Source organism: Elephas maximus, chromosome 13 (genome assembly GCF_024166365.1).
Source record: "Elephas maximus indicus isolate mEleMax1 chromosome 13, mEleMax1 primary haplotype, whole genome shotgun sequence".
Lineage (NCBI taxonomy): Eukaryota > Metazoa > Chordata > Mammalia > Proboscidea > Elephantidae > Elephas > Elephas maximus.
Window position 1 is genome coordinate 84751578 of NC_064831.1, and position 20098 is coordinate 84771675.

General features: G+C 39.8%; 1 protein-coding gene across 8 annotated transcripts in view; it reads left to right on the forward strand.

Moving 5' to 3' along the window:
• The window catches only part of MCTP2 (multiple C2 and transmembrane domain containing 2), a 310773-nt gene that overhangs the window by 197639 nt on the left and 93036 nt on the right, over positions 1-20098 (forward strand). For all 8 annotated transcript variants that reach the window (XM_049852810.1, XM_049852809.1, XM_049852815.1 and 5 more), the window contains 2 exons: positions 578-652; positions 3266-3385. In XM_049852810.1, coding sequence (XP_049708767.1) covers positions 578-652; positions 3266-3385 — 195 coding nt within the window. The remainder of the gene's footprint in view (positions 1-577; positions 653-3265; positions 3386-20098) is intronic.

Below are 20098 nucleotides of genomic sequence, written 5' to 3' on the forward strand. Positions count from 1 at the left end.
GATTTTTTTCCCTTAAAAACTTTGCTTCAAAAACAGTATCTTTTTAGTGATTAACCTTAAGAAGACTTTGTAGAGCAATGTAGATTTCAATTCGCTTTTGATTCTTAGCTCATATTTCAACATTTATACAATAATTAATTATGGAATTGCAGTAACAGGTAAAGGTAGCATAAACAGGTTTGGGAACACGCACGATTGATTTGTAGTGGACATGACTGACAAGTGCAGAGGTTCCTGGGAATGCTGGAGAGTGGCCTACCAGCTGGGAGTATTGAGTATGTATGGATGTCCTTAGAAGGTTCTGTAGAGGGAAAGCAGAGCATAGGTTAATCCAGTTAGTGGTATAAGTGAGTGTAGGATAGAACTTGATGGCTGCCATTTATTGACCACTCACTTTGTGTTAGGCTCTGACATTGTTTCCCTCAATCCTTACCACAAACCTGGTAAATACATACCATCGTTTCCATTTTATGAGTAGCAATTTCCACATTTCTTCCCAGTCACTAAGAAGAAAAAAAAAAGAAGCAAAATGAAGTTCACACAAGGGCTGCCATTTTTAACAATACTGTCTTTGTAGGTCAAAGCAAGTATTAGGACTTTTGCTCCCAGAGAAAAGCGCTTCGTTGAAGACAGCCGCAAGGTGTCCAAAAAGGTAGGTCGATAACAGTAAGCCGACTTGTTGGGACACCCAGTGCTCAAAGCACTTGCTTGTGTCTCCCTCTCTCTATTCCTCTCCTCTCCCCAAAACAAAGTGTTCAAATCAGTAAGAGCAGTGTTAAAAATAATCAAAACTGAAAGACATTGAAACATGAGATTTACTCTGAGTAGTCATTCTGTATGCACATAGGGAAACCATTCTGGTTCCCAAAAAAAAAGAAAGCAAATGACTGGAAGTAGGCTAGTTACAATGAAGCTTATAAAAAGAAGAGAGGGGGGCTGAGTAGAAGATCAACCACTGGCTAACCTTACCGTGATTAACTGAAACCTGCCTTCACCCTTATACAGAGATCAACTGATACCCAGTCACAGGGTAGTCCCTGGCCCTCTACATACCTGCAGCCGGGATATCTTGAAATTTAAATTAAGCCTGGCTTAGAACAGGAAATAAAAGATTAGTAATTTGAGGTGAAAAAAAAAGCTTCTGGCAAGATTTTATCAGGAATTTTTATGGTTTGGTGGGTAAGAAAAACTTTAAAATCAAAGTAAGATGTCTATTATTTTTCTCTTTGAGAAGGAGAAAATTTAAAAATACCTATTGGTTGAAAGAGAAGGTGTCACCCCTCGATTATTCTCCTGAAGTATTCTGTGAACAAGAGTCCCTAACATTTAACCTGTTGTCATGGAGTTGATTCTGACTCATAGCCACCCTAGACTCCGTAAAGGCCCTCCTGAATTTACTCTCTCTGCCTACCAGCACCACCTGCCACTGAGTTGATTTTGACTCATGATGACCTCTTGTGTGTCAGTGTACAGCTGTGCTCCATAGGGTTTTTAATGACTGATTTGCAGAAGTAGATCGTTAGGCCTTTCTTTGGAGGCACTCCTGGGTTAGTAGCTGAGTGTGTTAACTGTTTATACCACCAAGGGACTCTTTGCCTACCCTCCTGTAATGACAGCCATTTTAGTCTCAGTCCTATGATGTTTCAGCAAGATGTTCTGCCCAATGAGCCAATAACGGAATTAACCCAGCAGTTTTGTAGAGACTACCAGCCTCAGGTTCATTCATCTTACTCCTGCCACTTTTGTCTGGTCTAAGTATGTACTGGCATTTACCCTATGTTGAATTAACTGCCTCTCCTGTCTGTTGCCCCCCGCCCCTTTTTTTTCCCCTGTCTGTTGCCCCTAATGCTTCTCTCTTCAGTTCAACCAAAAGTGAAGATAAGGACCCAGTAAAGGAAAGTTCACATTTTTTCAGCATGACTTTTACATTTCTTTTCAGAGTCCCTCCCTGTCCTATTCAGACACAATTCTGGATTTCTCTCTGTACCTATTGTCTCTCTTCAGCTGTGTAACAAAGAACAGGGTGTCCCCTTTTAAAGCGTTTATTACTTCCACCATTTCCTTTGGGGTGAGCAGCTGTGGCTTGCATAAAGCAGTTAAGTAGAAGGGCACCTTATCATCGTTTTGTTTTCCGTGAACTTCTGGGCACACTTGGGAAAGACTTCAACTTCTGAAGAGAAGCATCCAAATGTTTTGTTTCCGTCTACCATAACACTGAGTGTAATATTTGTTTTGGGTAATCGGAGTAAATGTCTTTTTTTTTTCATTATTATTGTTGCCTTTTACTCTATTTACATGAAAGTTAAAACCTGGGTTGAGGTAGACGGGTAGCTGCTTTACAAACAAATTGAAATGAATCTGCTTACAACTGGGAGAAAAGGCATTTCCTTTGCAAAACTCTGCCTCCATGTTGGGTGGCTTTGGGCTGAGAGAGCACCGAGGAATTTGCGGTAAGATCCTTGTGTACGTCAGGACCCTTCCCAGGTGCCTCTCACCTCCTTGTGCTCCAAAGTTTCCTTAAAGTTGAATCTTTTGCTTATGATGCAAATCCTTAAAATCATGTATTATGTGTCAGACACTTTTTCTAAGCCCTTTAATCCAGGCAATTGCCTATAATTAGTACTAATGTTAACCCCACTTATAGGAGAGTGGCTAAGAAATTTGCCCAATGCCACACATCTACAAAGGGTTAGAAAAGGATTCCCTTTTGTACCTACATTTTTCTCTACCCTCGTTTTTTTTCTGTACAAAGTGAACTGTATTTGTAATACTTGCGTGATTCTACTAGAAACCATATGGGGCACTATAGGGTCGCCATGAGTCACAATCAACAGCAATGGGTTTGATTTGGTTTTTTATTTCCTGCCAAGCTAAACAACATTGACCCACCCCCCATCTCTTAATTTTTTTTCTCTTTCTCTCCCTCTCCTCACCAGTCTCTCTCTGCCTCTGCCTCTCTCTCTCACACACACATACATGTACGTGTGTGCACACAAATTCACACACACCAAATACCTGGCTGCTATAGTTTTGTGCTGAACATTATTGAAACCAGCTATTCTTCGTCAAATGAGCTATAAAATTCCCTGGATTTTCTTTCGTCTATGAAAAGAGTTTCAGAAGCATCAGGACTTTTCTACTCATTTGTTTTTTCTTCTAATTGTCAGCTAAACAAAATATAATTGAAATGACCAGGTTAACTGATCTGAAGAGATTATATAGAGTATTTAAATCTAGCTCCTTGTTTTTCATTTTGCTTTATCAGATTTTATCAAGAGATATAGACCGTGTGAAAAAAATCACCAGGGCAATATGGAATTCAGCACAGTTCCTTAAAAGCTGCTTCCAGTGGGAATCCACCTTGAGAAGTTCAACAGCATTCGTGGTAACAATCATTTTTATGTTCATACTTTTTCATGTTCAGATTATTTGCTTCTGAGCTTGTCTTAGTTATCTAGTGCTGCTATAATAGAAATACCACAAGTGGATGGCTTTAACAAGGAGAAATTTATTTTCCATAGTCTAGTAGGTTACAAGTCCAAATTCAGGGTGTCAGCTCCAGGGCAAGGCTTTCTCTCTCTGTCAGCTCTGGAGGAAGGTCCTTGTCCTCAATCTTCCCCTGGTCGAGGACCTTCTCTGGTGCAGGGACCCTGTGTTCAAAGGACACGTTCAGCTCCTGGTGCTGCTTTCTTGGTGGTACAAGGTCCCCAACTCTCTGCTTGCTTCCCTTTCTTTTTATCTCTTGAGAGATAAAAGGTGGTGCAGGCCACATCCCAGGGAAACCCCCTTTACCCTGGATCAGGGAGGTGACCTGAATGAGTATGGTGTTACAATCCCACCCTAATCCTCTCAACATAAAGTTACAATCACAAAATGGAGGACAACCATACAGTACTGGGAATCATGGCCTAGCCAAGTTGATACACACATTTGTTGGGGGACATAATTCAATCCATGACAGAGCCCCCTATCCAAATGCAGATATCTTCTGTTTTAGGAACATGAAGTAGAACGATATACATTCAAAGTAGCTGAAGTGTACACTTCTAAGGAAACTTTGAAAAAATAAGTTGTATCCATTCATCCTTCTAAAATAGATCACAGTGTGGGCGATAAAGTGGGAGTTTTATTTCCAAAACTACTTGAGCAAACTTACCGTTGACAATTCCTTCAATTGCCCTAATCTTAACCGTATACCATCCCTCGGTAAGCTTAGGAGAGGCACTGTTCTCCATATTTTTACATGTTTTTGTAGTTATCATTGTAACCACATTCGTAATAGGTCTTGGATTGTGTATATTTATTTTCTTCAGTGGTGACTGCCAGCGATTTTTAATAAATGGCAGTTGACATATCACGTGAATAAATTGTCCTATAGACAAACCTGGGGTTGTCTAACATCTTTTCTTTGACCTTAGAAGGCTTAGCAGAAATCAGGAAAATAGGACTGACATTATTAGCTTAATTTATGTTTTTAAGTAAATCATTCATACACTCTGATACTAAAAAATTATTATTATCATCTCACTTGAAGCATAACTGATTATTACATATTATAGTCTGAGTCAACGCAACAAATGGAAAGCACTAATGTTTGTGAAATGTACTCTTACCCTCTCTCTGGTAACATTGGTCCATTGTTACGAGGATAATAAAATCTCAGAATTTCAGAGAAGCATGAAATCTTGCAAACGCTTAAATTGACCACTTAGAGTCCAGGACTCATGGAAGGGCTTCTTAATATAACACACTCCCTCTTCTTCCCTGGGCCTTTTCCATAGTTTGGGAAGGGACTTGTGCTTGATCATGTTGGTACCGTTGGACGTGGGAGTAGAAACCACGTCTCCTGACTGCTACTCATGTACATTTTGTATTATGCCATTCATTTCTGTACTGTACAGAGGTCACAGTGGGGATTAATATGATGTACGACTGGTCTAAGAGTGAATATAGGTTGCTATCCTCCGTAAGTCTGATTTCTGCTTTTTATTTACATGGTTCTTCTATCTCCTGTTTTCTGTTGCCAGTTACCCTCACTGTTTTTTCCTAACTCACAGGCTTACCCTTATTTAAAAAAAAAAAAAGAGTCCAAATTATCAGTGGGCTCAAGGTCACACCACGTCGTTTATGGATTCAAGTATATTAGCTCCATAATAGGCTTTCTCCTTGCCATTGGAGAGCATTTTGTTTGGTTTAGTTTATTTTAGTTTGTCATTGCTTCAGTGTGTACAGGACCTATAGTGGCTGTAGCGTTGACCTTTAATATACTCTTTCTGCTGTCTGAAGTTGGTAAAATATTTGGCCTTAATCAGTACGTGAATAAGGATATTACTAATCCATCTCAGGCTTTGTCTTGGCATTTATTTATCCACTTCTTTCTCCCACTCTCTTCAGCTGGGTGCCTCAAGTGTGGGTTTCCTCCTCAGCCTCCCCAGCTCCTCTTCAAACTGAATTCTCATTAAAACTTTCCACAGAATGTTCTGTGTGGTTCTGGGCAAAGGAGGAAAGTGAGCACAATTGGTGGCTCCTTCCAGTCAGCACCTCAGCCAGCCGCTGCTAGCAGGAGGAAAGGATTTCCTCTTTTGTCCAGCTTAGTTTCTGGCACTGTGGTTTTAGGAAAACGGAGATCTGTTGCCCTGGATTCTGTAAGGGAATGACAGAAATGATTAATGGGCTGCTGACCTGATCTGAGGAAAGATTAGAACAAATGAATAGAAATAGGTTGTCTAATACAGGGCCTCTAAAGGGGAAGGGGACCCTGGCAGTGGGTCCAAGTCTCACTGCCTGTTCCTTGAGTGGGTCCTCCCCACTGGGCAGCTGCACAGCAGAGCCCTCTGACAGCTTCGCCCACACCGGCTACCATCTCACACTTTTAGATCTTCAAGGCTCGCAGAATAGAAGATAAAGGGGGTGTTTTTCTTGCTGGTTTTCCAAACTGTGATTTTACAAGGATCCAATAGCTGACGGGACTGTGGGAGGCCCCCTGTGTGTGGGGGGAGACATTTTCCACGGGGCATCACTGGAAACATATCCTGAGTCAATAAGGAATGATACACAGGTAAATTCTACCTTGTGGTTGCCCTGAAGCTGGTGGGGAGTGCTCCCATAAGCACATTGAACGTTGCGTTTTATTTTGAAGCTCCATGCTCTGATGTATGTACCCCATTTACTTGGTCTGCCGTGGTGAATCTCAGAGCTAGAGAAGATACAGAGAGGCCTCTAAGCTGATGGAGTGTGAGTTTACTACGGGATGCATTTGTTCAGTCATGATGGTCAAGGTAAAACTGTTTTTGCTATTAGAAGCAAGAGAATCAAAAGAAAGTTTATTTTTAGAATAAAATATCTGTAAATAGAAAATATAATTAGGTTTACTCTTTTTCTTTTTTTTTCTTCTTCTCCATCTCTTTAATAAGGGTATATGTAGCCAAGCCTTCATCTTTTTCCATTGCATTTTTTGGAAAACATTTTGCTTTCATGGGTCTTGCCTATGTTAGCTGCAGAGGGTAGGCTCCTGTGAGGCTGCCATTGGCTATAGTACTATGTCCCTGACTCCAGGAGACTCCGTTCTGTGTTGGATCTTCAGGTGACCTGGGTCAGAGGGAGAGATAGGGAGGCTGTGAAGACCAAGTTAGCATCTTCCTTGCTTCGGTCCACTATGGAAAGTGCCATATTTGTCCCTTCTCTACACACTGCTTGGTGTTTTCCTGTTATCTCCTGAGAACAGAATGTGCTCCTTGTCTTTATTCATCAATGTGACATTTTTCCTCACGCTCAAACTGCTTGCCTTGGCATTACAAGGGCAGAGCTATTTTGTGTCAGTCTGAAGCAAGGTCTTGGGCCAATGATTTATTAAACAACCTGACTGCATTCAAAGGCCCTTTCCTTTCTGTTAGAAATTAGGATAACATGATATTCAAGGGTTCATTGTAGGGAGTGAAAAGAATCATTTTAGGTGAATCGGGTGGGGCTCTTCCTTCCCCTTCCGCCTACAGGAATAGGAAGTGACACAGAACTCCACAAGCCAAGGGCAGAACTAAAGGGTTTTTTTTTTTTTCTTTTCCCTCCTCTGTTTTCTCAGATAATAAAAAAGAGCCTAGTAATGTTATGTTCTTGTCCTCTTATCTCCAGATGATACATAGCAAGAACATTATTGGGTCATATTTAGGATATTCTGGCTATTAATTTGAAGACTTTATGAAGGCAGATCATACACGTGCCAAGGATTCCCATGTACGCGTTATGCATAGATCATATCGTGTGGATACAGGAGTCAAAGAAAAGTAACCTCTTAGGATCTGGATCCATGCAGTGACCAGTCAGAAATGGTTGGACAAACATGAGAGAATATATGTTGTCATACTAGGCATTCTGATTCATGGTGACCCCGTGTGTTACAGAGTAGAACTACTCCATAGAGTTTTCTTGACTGTAATCTTTACAGAAGCAGATTGCCAGGCCTTTCTTCCATGATGCTGCTTGGTGGGTTAAAACCACCAACCCTTAGGTGAGTTGAAACCCTGTTGGCATAGTGGTTAAGAGCTACAGCTGCTAACCAAAAACTCAGCAGTTTGAATCCACCAGGTGCTCTTTGGAAACTTTATAGGGCAGTTTTACTCTGTCCTATAGGGTTGCTGTGAGTCGGAATTGACTCCATGGCAATGGGTTTGGGTTTTTTTTGTTGTTGTTGTTCAGGCGAGTAGTCTAGTGCAAACCATTTGAGTCACCCAGGGTCTTACCAAACAAAACCAGCCCATTGCTGCTGAATTTGTTGTTATTGTAAGAAATTCAATTTGAACCCTAAATTTGAGCTTATTTTAGGGTAGTCAAACCATTCCAAATCGTGTTGTCTGAAAGGCTCAATTTTTTTGTTAGGTTGATTATGGAAACTCTGTCACTTGTGTCTTTTACATTTTTTTCTTTCCCATGCATTTCCTGGGTTGGTTACCTTTTCTAAGGTTTCCTTAATCATTTATTATAAGTTCATATGAGATGTCAAATTATTGCTGGAGGCTAAATGGAGCTAACATGTCATACCTAGAAGTAAATTCATCTGCAGAGTTTCCTAATAGTACCCAGTGCCGTCGGATTTGTAAATATACATGATACTTTGTGGACAGACACAGGCTCGTTGGCACACAAACTTTGAACTCTAGGAATCATAAAAAACAAAAACAATCCCATTATCACCCAGTTGATTCCAACTCATGGTGAGCCCACGTGTTACAGAGTAAAGAACTGAGCTCCACGGCGTTTCTTGACTGTAATCTTTATGGAAGCAGATCACCCGGTCTTTCTTCCACGGCACTGCTGGTGGGGTTCCAGTTGCCAGCTTTTTGATTAGTAGTAGAGCACAAACCATGTGTGCTACCCAGGGACGAAGGAGATCATAATGGCTCATATTTCCTGAGGGCTGTCTTGGCGTCAGAACTGTCCTAAGCATTTTAGAAATACTAATTGATTTAGTTCTTACAACTACCTCTGATACAGGTGCAGATCATTATCTCCTTTTACAGACGAGAAAAAGAAGACCTCTAGAGGTTAAGTGTCAGGGCTCATATGTTCTTTTGTTAATTTTATTGTGGTAAAATAGATATGACAACAATTTTGCCATTTCAACCGTCTTACATGTAAAATTCAGTGACACTAACTATATTCATCATGTTGTGAAACCATCGCCCCTATCTATTTCAAAAAATTTTATCATCCCTAAGAGAAACCATCCCCCTTAAGCAATAACTCCCATTTCCCCCTCATACCAGCCCTTGGTAACCACTAATAAAGTTTTGTCTCTATGCATTTGCCTATTCTAGGTATTTCACGTAAGTGGATCGTACAATGTTTCTTGTTTTGTTTCTGACTTATTTTACTCAGCGTAAGGTTTTCAAGGTTCATCCATGTTGTAGCATTTGTCGGGGTTCCATTGCTCTCTGTGGCTGAATCCTATTCCATTGTATGGATAAGTCACGTTCTGTTCATCCATCCGTTGATGGACACTTGGACTGCTGCATCTTTTGTTTATTGTGAAGAACGCTGCAGTGAATATTGGTGTACAGGAAGAGGCAGACCCAGGCAGGATTCAAACCCAGGCCATCTAGCTTTAGAGTCCACTTGCTTAACCACTTGGCTATACTGCTTCTCAGTGAGGCCTGAGATTCACTGTTTGTAGTTCTTTAGAAAGATAGTAATGGCCCTAAGGACACCCATATCTGCCATTTTAGAGAAATCTTTAGATATTGTGTATGGGCGTTAAGCCTGTTCAAAGATGCTTTGGGGGGAGAAACCCTCATATTATATGAGTATGAAAAACTCTCAAGTACAGCTACCTTATTCAAAAGCGATGGGGTCAGAAATAAGGAAGAAAGCAAGGTGGGAATATCTCTAACATGATTGGGGAACAGCCAGGCTCAGTGAGTCACGTGCATATGGTGTCCTTGGAGCCGGCTTTGTGGTTTAGAAAACTCCGGTGCCTGATTCTAAGCTGAACCCCAGAGTGGAATTTGAGTTATTCTTCTCCACTTTGTAAACCCTGATTGGCTGAACCCAGACTGGAATTTGAGTTATTCTTCCCCACTTTAGAAACCCTGGTTGTGTAGTGGTTAAGTGCTACAGCTGCTAACCAAGAGGTCGGCAGTTCAAATCCACCAGGCACTCCTTGGAAACTCTGTGGGGCAGTTCTACTCTGTCCTATAGGGTTGCTATGAGTTGGAATCGACTCAACAGCACTGGGTTGGTTTTATGGATTTCCCCACTTTGGGGGGAAACTCTTAAATGTTATAGAAGGGTTTTCAATGGGAGAAGAAAATGAAGACTGGAAATAACTAAATGAAGGGGCCGTGGAAAGAATATACTGTTTTCACATTTTAAGACCTCCAAGTAGTTCAGTTATAAGGGACAGGGGAAGAGGAGAGTCACTATCTACACTAACGCATTCCTTCAAAATGTCTTAAACAATATTTATCAGAGAAGTAGCCTGTATTTCCAGTGGGGGACTGTATTCCTTACTCCCAGTGTCTGTTTCAGTGCAAATACATTATTTCATGATAATGAAGATTAATTTGTTCTCAAAAGGTAACAGTTTTGCATTGTGATGTTTGTATTATAGAACCAATTTTTCTTTTGTATTGAGTACTTATATTTTCTTGTTGTTAGCTGCCATTAGCTCTGCCTCTGACTCGTGTTTACCCCACGTACAAAGATGGAATTGGACTGTAGTGATCCATAGGGTTTTCATGGGCTGATTTTCAAGAAGTAGATCACCAGGCCTTACTTCCTGGTCTCTCTTAGTCTGGCATCTCTGCTGAAACCTGTTCAGCGTCAATAACATGCAAGCATCTACTGAGAGAGGGTGGTGGCTACACATGAGGTGCCTTGGCTGGGAAATTGAACCTGGATCTCCCTCACGGAAGGCAAGGATTCTACCACTGGACCACACCTCCCCCCAACTTACATTTTACCAAACCCCAGTATTGTTTGTAAAAAGACTTAAAGCTGAATGATAACATGAATGCATTAATTTTTAAAGACAAAACGGTACTTATTTGCCAGGTGGGATCATCAGAAGGTTATTTTAAATATCAGTGCTCCCCTCACTTTCTTAAAATAGGATTGCATTTGTCTAGTTTTGTTTTTCCACCAGTCTTTCAGGCACACACCTATCACAGCAAGGAAAGCAAGCCTGTGGGGGCAGTGATGGATTTCTTATTTTATTAAATTTTTACTTGGATGTTTTCTGTTAAAAAGCAATCTAAATCTACCATATATCAATGGGTATCTTCATAAAGCTATGATTTTTACATCTGTGACTTTTTTCTGAATTTTTTGAGTGTCAGAAAATGAAGAATTTGTTCCTCAGAGTTGACAGGGCTTGCAATATCAGCCATAATTTAAGGCATCAATCAACCCCACCCCAACCCCACATAAGGTTAAAAAATACCCCTCTCCATTTTCTTCATGATACCACATATTGCATCTATCGGATTCTTAGATTTTAGAGACCCAACATATTGAGAAATGTGAAATTATTTTACATTAAATTTAATAGCAACATCAGCAGCAACAGAACCAACCCTTCCAGCACACACACACACGCACACACGCACACACGCACACACACACACACACACGAGCAGAGGGCATTTGGGAAATGAAAAGACGCCAGGTTGAACATTTCCTGAGAGCAATTTAGTAAAAACTCAGTGCAAATACTTGAGGATGACGTCTGTATCTCTTCTGCAGCCCAAAGAACAGTCAGGTTACCTTTGCTCTGTCGGTACAGATGGCAGATGCGATAGAGATTTCGTTTCGAGAGAGGATTCTTAAAATAGCCCTGGTCAAATGTCCTTTTGAAACTTGAGATATAATGTGGTAACTGTTTCTAAAACATTTACTTTTTCTTGAATTCTGTCACCACTTGACTCACAATAAGGTGTGGCTGCATTCGATCAGTCACAATCAGACGTGTAAAGCAGACCTCCCTGCCTGTTGGGTGGGTGTTCGTGGTATTGGAGTGCAAAGTTTCACAGCATTTCTGTAAAGCTGAAAACAAATACCAGTTGCTATAACCATTATGTATGTAGAAGAGGATTTTTTTAAACATCTAAAATATATGTGTGTGTACACACACTGACATACCACGCACACATACACACATGCAAAATTATAAGCGTATAATATAAAATCCTTAAAAAGTTGGTCCTATTATTATTTGATTTATTTACAAATGTTTTATTTAGTCCTCCATCAAAAAGGAAGATTTGAAAGAAATTTAGACTACATGATAGGCTTCCGAAAATATTTAAATTTTTTTTTCCAGTATTTTTTTTCATAAGAACAATTCATCATCGCACATTGTGATTATAATTTTTACAACATAATTGCACCTTCTATTGACAACTTCTCAGGCATTAACTAATTATGCCATTTAATACAATTATGGTAATTGCATTAAGAAGATTAGCTGTTGAAGATTTAAAAGGACACTGCTAACTATTTTAGCATATTTTCATGTTTATATTTTTAACTCTCTAATTGAGTTGCATTTGCAGACAGAATCCCAGATACAGGGAAGTCACTTGGTATTTTGGAGTATCTCCGTTTTGATTAGTAAGCATTTAATCTTTATTTTTTTAATCCTGGAACAGCATATGATGCCTGTCTTTATCTAGCCCTGATAGGTAATAAGGGAACGGTTGCCCTTTTTTCTTATAGATCCAGCCCCTGTGTCCAAACACTCCATCGCTACTCACTGCATCCCCAGAGCGTGCTGAGCTACCTTGGAAATATTTAAAAAATAAGAAATGAGCTACAAAGATGAGTGGGAATTATTAATGTTATCTGATGTCACTGTCCAAACTCAGAGGAAGGTCTCATTAAAACACACGCACAAATACACACTCACACAGGCACACGTGCACACACACATACATGGAAATACAAATACGGTTTCATTGTAAAGGGTGTGTTGTATGAGAGCTTGTTGAGTCTCTGCCCAAGGACAGGTGAAAATTCAAATCTTTGTATTTGCCGTGGTTACTGTTCGAGAGTCTACCATTCCCAAGGCTGATTAACGTGCACAGAGCTGCCAAATGCCAAAGCGTATGTCTCTGTCTTGAACGTTATGACAGTACTCTGCATGCTTGACCTAGTAAACTCAGTTCTTCACAGCACCAAAGGAGTATTTTTACTCTGCTGACCTAATACTTCAGGTTAAGGCCGTATGTTAAAGCATCATTCAGTGTAGGACAGCTATATGATTGAAGGATTGTTTAAGTATATTTTGAGCTGCAGAATGGCAAAGGCCCTGTCTTTTCTATTTGTGTATATTCTACTGAGGAGCCCTGGTAGCATAATGGTTAAGCACTCAGCTGCTAACTGAAGGAAAGGTCAGTGGTTCAAACACAACAGCAGCTCCTCTGGGGAAAAGACCCGGTAATCTGCTCCTATAAAGATTACAACCCAGGAAACCCAATGGGTCAGTTCTACGCTGTCGTATAGGGTCACCATGAATTGAAACCGATGAGATGGTACCCAACGACAATACTGCTTAGGATAGTGGTGGGTACATAGCAGGCATCTAAACAGTGCTTCTTGGGAGAGTGCGGGAACGAGTGCAAACCATCTGTTACCTGATGTTGTTTTTCTTTTATTCCAACTTCTCTGATCCTAACAGCCTGCAGCCCCATCAGTGGCTAAAATCCACAGATAACCTCTCAAATTCTTCATAAGCTTGTCTGATATGCATTTTCCTGCCCCCTTTCTGACCCTAGTCATCCAGGGGTGGTGCTAATTAGCAGCAAAGTGGCCAAAAGGCAGCGAGCAGTGGGAGGCCTGGAAGAAGGAAGAAGGGAACTGGCCAGTCCCTAACCTGGATCTATAGCCCCTGAATCTGGGGATATTTTAGTTCTGATTCATCCAGACCTAAGTGCTTATTTCCCCCACCGTCTGTGTCTATATGTGACACCTGGATGTACAAACATTTTGTGTGATACAAAAAGAGACAAGACTATTTAGAAATAAAAGAGATAGAGCAAGCCTTGGTGTGTGTGAAAACAGAACTGACTTCCTGCTTAGGTTTTGACCTGTTGAAGAACTGTGCTCAGCACCTGTTATTTCTGGCTAATTCAATATTGCCTTTTTTTTTTTTTTGTGGTCCAAGCTTTGTCATTTGTTTCTAAGCTTCATTTTTATTAGTCTCTCTGGCTGATCTTTCGGGGCTCCCCATCAGGTGGCGTGTGTTCTCCATTGTCTGGCCGGACTTGGCAAGCGCAGGCCCTTTTATAGCTGTGTGATGTGGGCGTGCTTGCTGGGGTAGGCTGTAATTAGACCCACCACAGGTGACAGTTACAAGAGAGCCTGGTAATCATTTTAGCTGCCTGATCTGATGTTTATGGACAGAAACGTTCTTTGTGGTCTGGTTAGGGTTTACTACAGTGTATTGTACTTTTGCCATTTGATTTATGATTTAGGAAGGTGTTTTTTATTTATTTGCTATACCTCTCTCCTTATCTTGGGGTTGTGTCATTGCTTTTGTAAATAACAGATCTAATTTGTTTTTTTTTTTTAGTACTTTATTCAATTAAAAAAATAACCTGTTAATAATCAAATTTAACAAAAATTCAGCTGTTTGTTTTTTAGTAGAATAATGGGCCAAGATTTTCTTTGGCGTCATATTCCAGATCTGAATTTTATTAAAAAAAAAAAAAAAAAGATAATGAAGACATTTAAATCAAAATGAAGTTCAATATGTAATTATCTAAGCCATGTACTTGTGCAGTGTTCACAGACTGTTTTAATCTCCTTGGGATTCTCTCGTAACCCGGATCCATATTTTTATGACCTTTTAAAATGACTTTTTCTATTTCTTCCCAAGTGCCTTAAAGTTTTTGTTTCAAGTCATTATCAACGATGCTTCATTTTGACAGGGGGGAAAACACACACACACACATACGTTTCTTGGCTCAGTTGATGCGAAAACAACGTCCCCCACAGCTTGTATTTAAACCTGGAAAAGGATGGAGCCATAGAGTGTTCGATATGAAAGGGCTTCCATATAAATCCATAGGGAAGAAATTGAGACTTCAGTAAAGGGATTGACTCAAGTCCTCATGGCTTGTTAGAACAGAGGAAATGCATGATTTTATGGCCACCAATGTTGCAATTATGGCTTTAGTTCATGAGTGTAAACTGCAGCTACACAGCATCTACTGATTCTATTTATTTATTTTTTTTAAAGGACATTTTTTCCTTAAGTCTTACATTTGGGAAATATGTATCAGTCTGTGGAGTTGCTGCTCAGAGGGATAATATTCCCTGGAAGGAACGTGAATCTGTAGGGTTACCTCCTGCACGTTTGGTTGAGCCTTCTCTTAATTTTCCTCATCAGTCCTTTGTGATGATAGTGATGATGATGAAGATGATGATGACCATGATGGTGACCTGTTTTTGTTGCTGTTGTTTGTTTTGGGGATTGGAGGTGTTTAAGTTTTGACTTGTTATAAAGCTTTTTCTTACTTTGTTGAACTGCAGTAACACTTTTGGTGAAGTGTTTGTTGTGTTCTATTTAGGTTCCGTTTAAAGAGCAACGGACTACTGTGTGTGTATTTACTGGCAGCAACATTTCCTCTGCTCTGGTATAAGCCAGGAGCATGCAGTTATAAGCTTTATGTGATGTTGTTGTCAGGTGCCGTTGAGTCGGCTCCGACTCATAGCTTCCCTGTGTACAAGAGAATGGGACCCTGCCCGAACCTGTGCCATCTTCACAACCCTTGTTACCTATGAGCCCATTGTTACAGCCACTGGGTCAGTCCTTCTCATTAAGGGCTTTCCTCTTTTTCCCTGATGCTTTTCTTTTTAAGCATGATGTCATTCTCCAGGGACTGGTTCCTCCTGATAAAAAAAAAAAAAAAAAAAACTTTTTTTTTTTTTTCCTGATAGCACGTCTAAAATAAGTGAGACAAAGTTTCCGCATCCTGGCTTCTAAGGAGCATTCTTGCACTACTTCTTCGAAGACAGTTTGCTTCATTCTTCTGCCAGTCCATGGTATATTCAATATTCTTTGCCAAAACCATAATTCAAAGGCATCAATTCTTCCGTCTTTTTGATTCATCGTCCAGCTTTTGGATGCATACAAAGTGATTGAAAATACCATGGCTTGGGTCAGGCACACCTTAGTCCTCAAAGTGATGTCTTTGCTTTTCAACACTTAAAGAGGTCTTTTGCAGCAGATTTGCCCAGTCAATATATTCTTTGATTTCTTGACTGCTGCTTCCATGGGCGTTGATTGTGGATCCAAATAAAATGAAATCCTTGACAACTTTAATCTTTTCTCCTTTTTTCACGATATTGCTTATTGGTCCAGTTGTGAGGATTTCTGTTTTCTTTATGTTGAGGTGTAATTCATACTGAAAGCTGTAGTCTTTGATCTTCATTAGTAAGTGCTTCAAGTCCTCTTCACTTACAGCAAGCAAGGTTGTGTCATTTGCATAACACAGGTTGTTAATGACTCTTCCTCCAATTCTGATGCCCTGTTTTTTTCATATAGTCTAGCTTCTCAAATTATTTGGTCGGCATACAGATTGAATAAGTATGGTGAAAGAATACAACCCTGACCCACACCTTTCCTAATTTTAAACCACGCAGTATCCCTTTGTTCTGTTCAAATGACCACCTCTTGGTCTACATACAGGTTCTGCGTGAGCACAGCTACCCAAAACCAAACCTGTTGCCATTGAGTCGATTCCAACTCATAGAGTAGAACTGCCCCGTGGGGTTTCCAAGAAGTGTCTGATGGATTCAAACTCTTGACCTTTTGTTAGCAGATATAGCTCTTAACCAGTATGCCGTCAGGGTTTTCGAGCACAATTAAGTGTTCTGGAATTCCCATCCTTGGTAATGTTATCCATAATTTGTTATTATCCACAAAGTCGAATACCTTTGGGTAGTCAGTAAAACACAGGTAAACATCTTTCTGGTATTCTCTGCTTTCAGCCACAATCTATCTGACATCAGCAATGATATCCCTTGTTCCATATCCTCTTCTGAATCTGACTTGAATTTTTGGCAGTTCCCTGTTGATTACTGCTGCAACCATTTTTGAATTATCTTCAGCAAAATTTTGTGTGTGATATTAAAGATATTGTTTGATAATTCTTCATTCTCTTGCATCACCTTTCTTTGGAATGGACACAAATATGGATTTCTTCCAGTTGGTTGGCCAGGTAGCTGTTTTGCCAATTTCTTGGCATAGATGAGCGAGCACCTCCAGTGTTGCATCCTTATTGTGAAGTGTCCGATAGCAAAAGCTCTTTTCCTTGGAAACCCTTGAAGACCCCACAGTTTTTGTATATATCCTTCTATATGTGAATTTTCCCCATAATTATACTCTGCAAAATATAAAAATGAATGTGTGAATAGATGTTAAAAAATTACCTGGCTGGTCTTGTCAACTATGCCTTTTTGGCAAATGTAACTTTGCGTTAACAAAAAAAAAATTTTTTTGTTGTTAATGCATTGATGGTTTTTAGATGTTTAATAATGTACACGTTTTCAAAAGAAAATAATTGGTTTTCTGGAAATTAAAAAAAAAAAAAAAGAGGAGAAGAAAGGAAAAGGAGCTGGGAAAATAGCCAATAGCCCAACCATAGCTTAAACTTACTTAAAGATTGTCCTGCAGGTGGCGATAGAAACTCATAAATGACAAAAATCCCAAGGTAAATTTCTCTGGGCTGCTTCTTGGGGGTTTTAATTTCAGTAATTTATTTTTAATTTGATACAATCATCTACAAGCAGAAATCATTACGTTAGTAAAAAAAAAAAAAAAAAAATTCACATTTTCCTGTTGTGTAATCTCCTGCTCTGTATCGGTAATCATTTTCTCACCTATTCTGTGGCCTGTTTGTCTTTATGGAGAAGGAATATGACCCAGATTTTCCCCAAATCAGTGCAGATTTCTTATGGCAAATAACCATTTTAGGCTTGTTTTTTTTTTTTTCTTTTCTTTTTACTTTTTTTAACCCACAGACAAAATACAACGTGTATGCCAGTGGTTAATTTTAATGTCTATGAAGTCTTTTGCTATTGGATATGAGGTTACTTTGGCACTCTGTGTGCGTGTGCGTGTACGTGTGCATGTGTGTGTGTGCGTGTGTGTGCGTGCGTGCATGTGTGTGTTTAAAATCCAGTGGCTTCCAAAGAGCATTTCTCCCGTGACTAGTTGTTTAGGGTTAGCTCTAATCTTAGCTACATCATAAACTCCTTGAAAGCTATTTTACCCAGGGATAAAAACACAGCATAAACAATTTTTTTAAAAAACATGTGAAAATGCGTAGTTCATAAGATTATATTTTTTCAAGTTTTTAGCTATTTAATTTTAGACGTTAAGCATCCTCAACCCGAAGTTCAAAAAAAAAAAGAAATAAAGCGTCTAATAAATAGCAGTCTTCTTTCCTGCTAGTTAAGGTTCAAAAGTTCTAAATTGCTTTGGGCTTGAAAATGCTAACTCTAAAGTGATTTGCTTTAGCATAAAGCTAATTTTTAGCGCTACTATATTCTTGTAGCCTCATCTTAAAAAAAAAAACAAAACCTTTGCAGCGCACATTTTCAAGGGAGAACTGGGCTGATTCTAAGAACATGTAATTATTTTTGGTTTAAATGCTTTAGATGCCGAGTGTCATCCACAGACAAGTGCAATGATCTCGAGCAAATTACATGAATTTCTGTCTTTCTTTCTCTTCTGAACATTTCATTGTCTTGTGGTGAAGTTCAAAACCAATAAGGTCTTATATACCATACCCTCTGATCCAGAATTCCTTATAATAGAAGTGGTGGGGGAAAAAAAAAAGAAAGAAAAGAAGCCTTCTCACCTTCTTATATTCCATTTCAATTGCTATTCCAATTACTCATTGGAGAGAAGAGTGGAAAGCAAGTCAAACCCTCTGAAAACCTATTTTGCCGCCTTCATATAAAGAATATTCAGTTCTGTGCTCTGTTAGCAGCTGACCAAAATCTAATCCATTAAAAAATATATCGTGGTAAGCAGTTCTTGAAAATGTTTATAATAAATGGTAAAAGCCAAGCTTCCACCATGAGATTAGCAGGTTGGACAGGATGTATTCATCAGGAAATAGGTTATTGCCCGACCAGTGTATCCTGCCTTGTAACCTTCAGGGTAGATGAAGATTTAAAAGCTTGCAGTGCAAGGATTTTATTTGATTTCCCCCCTTTGCTTTCTTTTGCATATTACAGTGTTGTTTATCACACGTGGCGTTTTTCTCAATGAATCTATTATGAAGTTGATTTTATAGACAAAAAAAAAAATCACGTGTATTGGGGGATTGTCTCTCCACTCTGACCCTGTAATCGTCAAATGACCTAAGAATATCCATGTAGCTAATTCACTTTTACAGAACAGACTTCATTGCTTAAAAAAACACAAGGGCATTGCGCAAGAATTTTTTCCTGGAGTCTGGACCACCACAACCCCCAATCTTAAAAATACAGGAAATACTGCTGAGGGTGGTGGTGATTTTCCCTTTTTTTTTTTTTTTTTTTTTTTGCTTCATTGCAAACCAGCCTCAGAGCTAGTGGACAGGAGCACTCATGAATAATGCCTTCTACGTGGATGATACCTATAGTAACACACTCGGAGTGACTATGAGATCAAATACAAAGGCTAAAAAAGCCTTAGGGAAGCATTACGTGTCTGAGGTCTGATCTATTGTCTGGAAGGTCGGAGAGTGTTAATGCACTCTGCAAAGATTACACTCCCTCTCTAATTGCTCTGACGCTTCCTTAAAGGATTTAAACAGTCAGGAAAGGTGACGCTCCGTGTCAATTTTTGTCTTCTGCCTTGCAGTTGAAGTTTATCTGTCTTTCCATGGAGACCACTAGATCAAGTAACCTAGCCAGTGTCAAAGGCATAGACTCTGAATTAGCAGTGAGAGCAACGAGAGATGTTATTTACTGGTCCGTGATTACTTGCTCTTTCAGTGCTCTGCCTTCCATTGCTGGTGTTTACATTGTGAAAACGGCGGCACCTCTGTGTTCAGAAGGGGCTGGGGGCCCTGAAAAGAATCTGAAGCTTCATTTTGACTTTTGATCAGATTAGTTTTCATCATCTTCCTTCAGTGCCTTAACTTCCAGTGTGGCATACTGCATTTCGGCTGTTTCAGTTACACACAGGGAGAATGGTGGAATTTTGCGTTCTCTCTGTGCTGTCTCGTCCACGGACACACACGCGCATGTGCAGATATGCACGTGTGTGTGTATATATATATATACACACACACTCCGTCTTCTGAAATGTTTACCCTGAATTAAGCATGGACAAGACCCGCACTTAGGACCTGATAACATTTGTCCATACTGTCATTGTAAACTTCAAATGTTGTACAAACACATCTTAAACCACTTCTCCTTTCTCTTATATGTCTGAAACTGATACAATTATTTTATGCAACCAGTTGTCCTCTAGCCAATCCCAGCTCATGGCGACCCCGTGTGTGTCAGAGTAGAACTGTGCTCCACAGGGTTTTCAGTGTTTGATTTTTCAGAGGTGGATCACCAGGCCTTTTTTTCCGAGGCACCGCTGGGGGGCTTGAAC